At 43.2% G+C, this 10,169-nt stretch overlaps 1 protein-coding gene across 1 annotated transcript; it reads right to left on the bottom strand.

The window, feature by feature from the left end:
* Positions 1-6: 6 nt before the first annotated feature.
* LOC125488308 (protein HID1-like) lies at positions 7-2,724 on the bottom strand. The gene is made up of 2 exons (XM_048621257.1): positions 1,903-2,724; positions 7-519 (listed from the first exon to the last, which is right to left on the bottom strand). The coding sequence occupies exons 1-2, from the start codon at positions 2,193-2,195 to the stop codon at positions 456-458; spliced, it is 357 nt and encodes a 118-aa protein (XP_048477214.1). The 5' UTR covers positions 2,196-2,724; the 3' UTR covers positions 7-455.
* Between the last annotated feature and the right edge of the window lie 7,445 nt (positions 2,725-10,169).

Here is a 10,169-nt window from a genome sequence, read left to right as displayed (position 1 = left end):
GAGGGCAGGGGTCAGGAGAGAGACACTGAAGGACAGGGGTAGGGTGGAGTTTACCATTACCCTCACTCAGGGAATCTGGCGCAATAGTAGGTGCTGCTCCCAGAGTGAGTTAGCGTAGGTGCTGCTTTATTAACCAAGAGTCATGGGCTGTTACCATCGTTCAGTAAAGGAATTGCATAATGTGTCGCAGACTGAAACCCTGAAGACAGAGCAGCGTGGGGACAGGGCTATCTGGTCAGGTTAGCACTGACCATTCAATCAGCAACAGGGGAGAATTTGAGAGTTTCTGGCTCAGTAAGGAAGGGCTCTGCCCACAATCCTATCGGGGGTACACAGACGATGTGAAAGGGTGTCTTATATCGATTTAGATAAAGAGGTGCAGAAACCAGCTGACAGACTGAGAATTAAAGTGAAAAGTAATTTGGCTAGAGAGTTCTCCATTCCAGCGTGGGTCCTCAAACCCGCTGAATTTCGAAAAGCTTCACATCGGTGTCATACCAGATGGGTGGGTCAACATTCCTGTGGAAACAAACAGAAAGGTCAGGGCGAGTGTAACCCACTTACGTTATGTGAGTGCAGCTGTCGACTGAAAAAGTACGAGTCCGCTCTCACAGGATGACCTGAAAGTCTCAGTCAGGACTCAAGGATAACCCAGGCTAACTTGCTAATCATTGATAAATGAAGATTAAAACAGTTAAATACAAGGGCAGTATACTTTGGGAGTAAGAATAGGGCAGTCACTCATTACTTGGAATATTCAAGTCTGCTGGGTGGGATAGAGACATCGGAGTACAAATACATCAGAATTAAAATGGTGCCACAGTTTAGCAAAGTCATGAAAAAAAAACAAACAGGAGGCTTTATATCCCGTGGGATAGAATTGAAAAGTAGAGATGTTATGGGAAATGTGTACCAAACCTAGCTGCAATTCTGCTCAAAAATGATGAAGAGGGTACAGAGATAATATACAGGAATAATTCTGGGTAAACGTTCCTGGGAAGGACTGACAAGGCTGGGTCTCTTCTCTTTTAATAAAGGAGGGGCAACCTAAAATCATGGAAAATTTTGATCCAAGTGGATAAGAGGGAATCTTTCCTTCTCTGGGGAAGAGGTGGTCAGTATCAGATAGGGACCAAAGAAATCCAATTGGGAATTCAGAAGAAACTACTTCACTCAGAACGTGGGGAGAAAGTGGAACTCATTCTCACGGGGAGTGGCTGAAATGAATAATACACATGGATTTGATGGAAACCTAGATTAGCCCGTGAGGGAGAAGGGAATAAACGGTTACGATGATGGGATCAGATGAGGAAAGGTGGAAGGAGGTGTGCATAAAGCGTAAACACCAATGTTGACCGGTTGGGCTGAATGCCCTGTTTCTGTATTCTCCATAATCCTACGCAAAATGTAAATGCAAGTTCTTAAAGTATTCTTCCCAAGCTGCATATGGCTGCATGGGGGAACAGGATGTGGCAGCACGGTGGCTCAGTGGTTAGCACTGCTACCTCACAGCGCCAGGGACCCGGGTTCGATTCCACCCTTGGGCAACTGTCTGTGTGGAGTTTGCACATTCTCCCCGTGTCTGCATGGATTTCCTCTGTGTGCTCCAGTTTCCTCCCACAATCCAAAGATGTGCAGGTTAGGTGGATTGGCCATGCTAAATTGCCCGTAGCGTCTAGAGTGGGAAATGCAGGGATAAGGCAGAGCGTGGGTCTGGATGGGATGCTCATCAGAGGGTCGGTGTGGACTCGATGGGCTGAACAGCCTGCTTCCACACTGTAGGGATTCCACGAAATTCCCTGAAAAGCCTGAACTGCCATTACGCTGGTGAACTCCGTCTGAAAGATCCACACAAACTATTCCTTGAAAAGACAGCACATTGGATGGTAAGGAACTGCTCACCTCAGGTAAATGACACCCCACATGTACGTGCGGAACCACATGGCAGTGCCAGAGTTGGCTTGATACTTGCGAATAAGGATGGGATGAGGCACAGGGAGCAATCCCACCAGGGTGCCGTGCTGCAGAAACTTCAGGATCTCTGACTCATCGGTCAAACCTCTGCATTTAAACAGGCACAGGTCACAGCTTAGCAACTGTTTGCAGACTTTAATAGCAGTGTTAACTGTCTCTGCAACGTTATCCTTTCCTCCCTTTCTCCTTATGCCCAGAACACAGCTCCCAGGGTGCTCCATCAATGATAAAATGTCTAAACTGGATTGATCATTTTATTTAGCATAACGTCAAGGATTCTGAATCAGAGGCAGGCAAAAGGAGTTGAGATTCAGATTAGCCTTGGACTAACTGAATGGAGGAAATAGTTCAAAGAGCTGAATGGCTTCCACCCTGTTCCTGCTTTGCTCAGAAAGGTATCAGCAGACTATTTATCTTTAGAGAATATTGCAGCTGATCCCAAAACTGCCTTCACTCAATAACCACACTTAGATAAAGACTGTTTAGTGATTAGGAACAATGAGCTGGGCAGACGCCCTCCCCTCTTTCCAGTGAAACAGTGCACAGCATCACTGCATTGCCCTTAAGGTCACTCATCTTTAATCACATGAAGAAATTAACAGCAGTACAGATACTGTCGATGACATAGAGCACCGAAGAGGCTGAGGGAGCTAGATTAATGCCAGTGTGTACAGTCACAGTAACACTGGGTGCTGGGATGTAGGTTGCTGAGTGACATTGTCAATAATCTGGAATATCAGTACAAAAACTTCTACCTGTACAATTAATATGAAACTAAATGTGCAAAACAACTCCTTGTAACAATAAGATAAAACAGACTCATACTCAACTTGAACAAAAATATCCCATGTAATAATTCATTGGACTAAAAAGTGTTTAAACACTTAAAATAACCTTTTAAAGGAGGAGAGGTGATTGACTGCCTTTTCCTTAGAGCCATCCCTTTCATAATTATAATTATTTTCTTCGTGAAATGATGTTTTCCAGGGAGCAGATCACTGACACACAATCTGCTCAAACCACATTTTATAAGGCGAAAAAAACGTAGGAATAGGAGTAGGCCATTTGGCCCCTCTGCCATTCAATAGGATCATGGCTGATCTGACATTCCTCATGTCCACTTTCCTGCATTTTCCCTGATTGAGAATCTATTTATCTTGGCCTTGAATACACACAAGGACTCTGCCACGGCTTTCTGTGGCAAGGAGTTCTAAAGGCTCCGAGAGAAGAAATTCCTCCTCAATTCTGAGTAATCCAAGGTGGAGGACAGGAGAGAATTGCGGCTGTAACAGCTGCTCATTTTTCAAGGTTTTTTCAGTGTTGGAGCTGATTTCCCTGAATCCTTGGAGCAGTAATTAATGTTTTATAAGCTGTTGCATTGTTTTGGCACTTTGGGGAAAAAAATCAAAACAAAGATAGTATTAAAACAGGAGGAATTGAGACAGCAGGTACCACATTGGAGGTGAGAAAAAGAGCAGTGACCTTTCACAGTCGGCTGCCTGTGCTGTTTAGTTTAAAGCATCTCTAGACATTGGTGTTCGGTCTCAGATAAATACACAAACAGTGGAATTCACAGCTGACCTTGGAGACACCTCAGTATTGGGAGATGCTCACAGCACGGGAACAGCTAAGTGTTTTCTTTAAAAGACTAATCTTATCATTTTTTGTAAATCCAAATTAGTTTTGTTTATGTGATTACTGAGATCTGGCTCTTGATTAAACTATCTTAAAATATAAAACATATCCACCACGTTATCCTAGAGCAATGTTTTTAGCGCAGTAAGACTGTGCTATTTTCTGGGTCTGTGGATTGTTAAGATGCAAAGATGCCTTTAGTAGAGTGATGTGCTCTTCCTGTTGGATGTGGGAGATTAGGGAGAATTTCCATGTTACTGATGGTTATGTCTGCAAGAAGTGTGTTTGGTTACGGATCCTATCGGATCACATGGATAGGTTGGAGTGGCAGTTCGAGGCAATGAGGAATTTACAGTAATGGGGGTGTGATGGATGGCAGTTTCAGGGAGATAGAAAAACCGCAGTTACAGTCAGGTAGATGGGTTACTTCCAGGAAAGGTAGGAAAGGGAGGCAGTTAGTGCAGGAGTCTCCTGTGGTTATCCCTATCTCAAACAAGTATGCTGATGGAAAATGTAAGAGGTGATGGACTCTTAGGGGAATGTAGCACTGACAGCCAAGTTTCCGGTACAAAGACTGGCTGTATTGTAATGAAGGGTATGTCAGGGTCCAAGCGATCGATTCTGATAAGGGACTCTCAAATCAGAGGCACAGACAGATGTTTCTGTGGCCGACAACGAGATATCAGAATGATGTGTTGCCTCTCTGGTGCCAGGGTCAAGGATGTCTTGGAGTGGGTGCAGAATATTCTCAAAGGGGAGAGTGGCCAGGAGGTCATTGTACACATTGGAATCATTGACATAGGAAGAGAAAAGGAAGAGGTTCTGAGGAGAGAATCTGGGAAATTAGGTAGGAGGTTAAAAAGCAGGTCCTCAAGGGTAGTAATATCTGGATTACTTCCGGTGCCATGTGCTAGTGAGAGTAGGAATAGGAGGATAGAGCAGATGAACATTTGGCTGAGGACCTGGGAAGAGGATACGTATTTTTGAATGATTGGAATCTCTTCTGGGGTAGAAGCGACACGTTTAAGAAGGATGGATTGCACCTGAATTGGAAGGGGACTAATATACAGCCGGGGGAATTTGCTAGAGCCACCCGGGAGGATTTAAACTGGTTGGTTGGGGGACGGATGGGACCCAAAGAGATAGTGAGAAAAAGGATCAGTCTGAGACTAGTGCAGCTGAGAAAAGTAGCAAGTTAAACAGTCATGGCAGGCAGAAGCAAAGCAGAGAACGAGGTAGGACAGATAAATTAAACTGCATTTATTTCAATGCGAGAGGCCTGACAGGTAAGGCAGATGAACTCAGGGCATGGTTGGGAACATGGGACTGGGATATCATAGCAATTACAGAGACATGGTTCAGGGATGGACAGGACTAGCAGCTTAATGTTCTAGGGTATAGATGCTTTAGGAAGGATAGAAAGGAAGGTGAGAGAGGAGGGGGTTGGTGTTTTTGATTAGGGATAACGTTACGGCTGTACTTAGGAAGTATATTTCAGGGGAGTGCATCCAGTGAGGTTATTTGGGTGAAACTGCGAAATAAGAAAGGGATCATCACCTTATTGGGATTGTACTATAGACCTCCCGATAGTCAGCAGGAAATTGAGAAGCAAATTTGTAAGGAGATCGAAATTATCTGTAAGAATAGTAGGGGCGTAATGGTAGGAGATTTTAACTTCCCACACATAGACTGGGACTGCCATAGTGTTAAGGGATTGGATGGAGAGGAATTTGTTAAGTGCATACAAGAAAATTTTCTGATTCAGTATATGGATGTACCTATCAGACAATGAGCAAAACTTGACCTTCGCTTGGGAAATAAGGCAGGGCAGGTGACTGAGTTGTCAGTGGGGGAGCACTTTGGGGCCAGTGACCATATTTCTATTAGTTTTAAAATAGTGATAGAAAAGTAAAAATCTGATCTAAAAGCTAAAATCCTAAATTGGGGGAAGGCAAATTTTGACAGTATTCGGCAAGTATTTTCAAAAGTTGATTGGGGGTGGTTATTCGCAGGTAAAGGGATGGCTGGAAAATTGGAAGCCTTCAAAAATGAGATAACCAGAGTCCAGAGACAGAATGTTTCTGTTCGGGTGAAGGGTAAAGGTGGTAGGTGTAGAGAATGCTGGATGACTAGAGAAATTGAGGTTCTGGTCAAGAAAAAGGAGGAAGCATTGGTCAGGTAGACAGCAGGGATCAAGTGAATCCCTAGAGGAGTATAAAGAGGGAAATCAGAAGGGCAAAAAGGGCACATGAGATAGCTTTGGCAAATAGAGTTAAGGAGAATCCAAAGAGATTCTACAAATACATTAAGGGCAAATGGGGAACTAGGGAGAGAATAGGGCCCCTTAAAGATCAACAAGGCTGCCTATGTATGGAACCGTAGGAGATGGGGGAGATTCTAAACGAGTGTTTCACATCAGTGTTTACTGTGAAGGAGGATTTGGAAGCTAAAGAACTTGGGGAAATAAATAGCGATATCTTGAAAAGTGACCATAGTATAGAGGTGGTGATGCTGGACATCCTAAAACGTGTAAAAGTGGATAAATCCTCAGGACCTGATCAGGTGTACCTTAGAACTTTGTGGGAAGCTAGGGAAGAGATTGCTGGGCTCCTTGCTGAGATATTTGTATCATCGAGAGCCACGGGTGAAGTGCCAGAAGAATGGATGTTGGCTAACGTGGCGCCATTATTTAAGAAAGGTGGTAAGGAAAAGCCATGGAACTATAGACCGGTGAGCCTGACATCAGTAGTGGGCAAGTTGTTGGAGGGGATACTGAGGGACAGAATTTACATATAATTGGAAAGGCAAGGACCGATTAGTGATAGTCAATGTGGCTTTGTGCATGGAAAATCATGTCTCACTAAATTGATTGAATTTATTGAGGAAGTGACGAAGAGGGTTGATGAAGGCAGAGCAGTGGGCGTGGTTTATGTGGACTTTAGTAAGGTGTTTGACGAGGTTCTTCGTGGTAGACTAGTTAATCAGGTTAGATCACATGGAATACAGGGAGAACTAGTCATTTGGATAAATAACTGGCTCAAAGACAGAACACAGAGGGTGATGGTGGGGTGTTGCTTTTCAGACTGGAGGCCTGTGACCAGCGGTGTGCCACAAGGATCGGTGCTGGGTCCACATTTATATAAGTGATTTGGATGTGAACACAGGAGGTATGGTTAGTAAGTTTGCAAATGACACCAAAATTAGTGATGCAATGAACAGCCAAGAAGGTTACCTCAGAGTACAACAGGATCTTGATCAGATGGGCTGATGGGCCAAGGAGTGGCAGATGGAGTTTAATTTAGATAAATGTGAGGTGCTGCATTTTGGAAAGGCAAATCAGGGCAGGACTTATACACTTAATGGTAAGGTCATGGAGAGTGTTGCTGAACAACGAGACCTTGGAGTTTCAAAGTTCCTTGAAAGTGGAATCGCAGATAGACAGGACAGTGAAGAAGGCCGTTGGTGTGCTTGCCTTTATTGGTCAGGGCATTGAGTATAGGAGTTGGGAGGTCATGTTGCAGCTGTACAGGACATTGGTTATGCCACTTTTGGAATATTGCATGTAATTCTGGTCTCCCTGCTAGAGGAAGGATGTTGTGAAACTTGAAAGAAAAGATTAACAAGGATATTGCAAGGGCAAGAGGGTTTGAGCTATTGGGACAGGCTGAGTAGGCTGGGGCTTTTTTCCCTGGAGCATCAGAGGCTGTGGGGTGAACTTTACAGAGGTTTATAAAATCATGAGGGGCATGGATAGGGTGAACAGTCGAGGTCATTTCCCCAGGGTGGGGGAGTCCAAAACTAGAGGGCATAGGTCTATGGTGAGAGGGGAAAGATATAAAAGGGACCTAAGGAGCAACACTTTCACGCAAAGGATGGTGCGTGTATGGAACAAGCTGCCAGAGGAAGTTGTGGAGGCTGGAGGCCTTTAAAAGGCATCTGGATGGGTACATGAATAGGAAGGGTTTGGAGGGATGTGGGCCAAATGCTGGCAAATGGGACTACATTAAGTTGGGATATCTGGTTGGCATGCATGAGTTGGACCAACAGGTCTGTTTTCATGCTGTACATCTCTATGACTCTATCTCAATCTTAAATTGGCACCCCTTCATTCTGAGACTCTGCCCTCCTGTTCTAGACTCTCCCATGAAGGGAAACATCCTCTCAGCATTTACCCTGTCAAGCCCCTTCAGAATCCTCTATGTTTCAATGAGATTACCTCTCATTCTTCTAAACTCCGGTGAGCAGAGTCACATTCAATTTAACCTTTGCCCATAAGAAAATTCCTGCATAATGGGGATCATCCTAGTGAACTTTTGCTGAACTCCCTCCAAATGAAAAAATATCTTTCTTTCAATAAGGGGACTAAATCTGCTCACAGTATTCCAGATGTGGTCTCACCAACCCTTGTACAGTGGCACTAAGACATCCCTACTCTTACACTCCAACCCGCTTGAAATAAGGGCCAACTTTCCATTTCCTTTCCTGCCCCTGTGTGCTAGTTTTCTATGTTTCATACAGTTGCCTCCAAGTCCCTCTGCAGTGCAGCTTTCTGCAGTTTTTCTCCATTTAAATAATATTCTGTTCTTTTGTTCACTTTTCCAAAATGAACAACTTTGCATTTTCCCACATTATACTCCATTTGCCAACTTTTTGCCGACTTACTTAATATCTCTCTGTAAATTGTCTATATCCCTCTCACAATACACCTCACCACCTGTTTTTGTGTCATCTGCAAATTTGACGACAATACATTCACTTCCTTCCTCCAAGTCATTAATACACATTTTAAACAGTTATGGTCCCAGCACTGATTCCTGTGGAATCCCACTGATTACAGGACACCAACCTGAGAAAAAAGCCCTTATTCCCACTTGCACTTTCTTTCTCATTAGCCAATTCTCTACCCACACCAATGTACTAGCTCCAGCACCATGGGCTCTAATCTCATGACTTAACATTTTGTTAGGTACCTTGTCGAATGCTTCTGAAAGTTCAAATACAACTAATCTACTTGGTCCCCTCTATCCACTCTGGGTGAGATTTCCTCAAAAAAATTCTCATAAATTACTTAGACATAATTTCCCTTTCATGAAGCCATGTTGACTTTGTTTGATGAGATTATGATTTTCAAAATGTTCTGCTATTACTTCCTTAATAATTGTTTCCAATACTTTTCTAACAACTGACATAAGGCTCATCTGCCTACAGTTACCTGCTTTTTGCCTGCCTCCCTTTTTGAATAGGGGTGTCACCTTGGCAGCTTTCCAATCCTCTGGAGCTTCTCCAGAATCCAAAGATTTTTGGAAACTTACAGCAAATGTATCCACTATCTCTGCAGCTACCTATTTTAGGATCCTAGGCTGTAGGTCATCAGGGCCAAGAACTTATCTGCCTTTTGCTCCATTAGATTTTCTAATTCTACTTCTCAAGTGATGGTGATAGTATTTGATCACTTCCGTGTATTCTTTAGTATTAATGGGATGCTCAAAGTAAAGACTGATGCAAAATATCTAATTAATTCCTCTGCTATTTCCTTGTTCCCCAAAACTGTCTCCCAGATTCGTTTTCTAAGCGGCCTACGTTCACTTTGACCACTCTCTTTCTTTTCATATAATTAAAGCTCTTATCAACATTTTTTATGTTCCTTGCTAATTTGTCTTCACAGTTTATTTTCTCTGTCTTTATCTTCTTTTTAGCCCTCCTTCGATGAATTCTGAATTAATCCCAGTCTTCACAACTATCACTGGCTTAGGTCTCCTTACATGCTTTTTCTTTCAACTTTAATACTCTCCCTAACTTTCCTGGTTAGCCATGGTTGACTTATCCCTCTCTTAGAATCTTTCCTCCTTTACTGGGATGTATTTTTGCTGAGGGTAATGAATTACCTCCTTAAATGTCTGCCACTGCTTGCTTACTGTCATTCCTGCTAATCTATCTGCCCAGTTCACTTTAGCTAACTCTACCCTTCTTTTATTGTAATTCCCTTTTAAATTAAAGTGTTTTTCCGAACCAAATTTCTCACTCGAACTGAAAAGTAAGTTTTATTATGCAATGATCACTACTTCCTCAGGGATCTTTCATTTGGAGGTTGTTTCTTACGCTTACCTCATAACCCATTGCTAGACCCAGGAAAGTCAGTTCCCTGGTTGGCACCATGACATATTGCTCAGAAACTATCCCTAATACACCCTTTGAATTCATTGTTGTAGAACACAGAACATAGAACATTACAGCGCAGTACAGGCCCTTCGGCCCTCGATGTTGCGCCGACCCTCAATCTGAAGCCTATCTAACGTACACTATTCCATTATCATCCATATGTTTATCCAATGACCATTTAAATGCCCTTAAAGTTGCAGGCAGGGCATTCCACACCCTTACTACTCTCTGAGTAAAGAACCTACCTCTGACATCTGTCCTGTATCTATCACCCTTCAATTTAAAGCTATGTCCCCTCGTGCTAGCCATCACCATCCGAGGAAAAAGGCTCCCACTGTCCACCCTATCTAATCCTCTGATCATCTTGTATGTCTCTATTAAGTCACCTCTTAACCTTCTTC

Source organism: Rhincodon typus, unplaced genomic scaffold (genome assembly GCF_021869965.1).
Source record: "Rhincodon typus isolate 14 unplaced genomic scaffold, sRhiTyp1.1 hic_rhity00000296, whole genome shotgun sequence".
Lineage (NCBI taxonomy): Eukaryota > Metazoa > Chordata > Chondrichthyes > Orectolobiformes > Rhincodontidae > Rhincodon > Rhincodon typus.
This window is presented reverse-complemented; position numbering and strand designations above follow the sequence as displayed.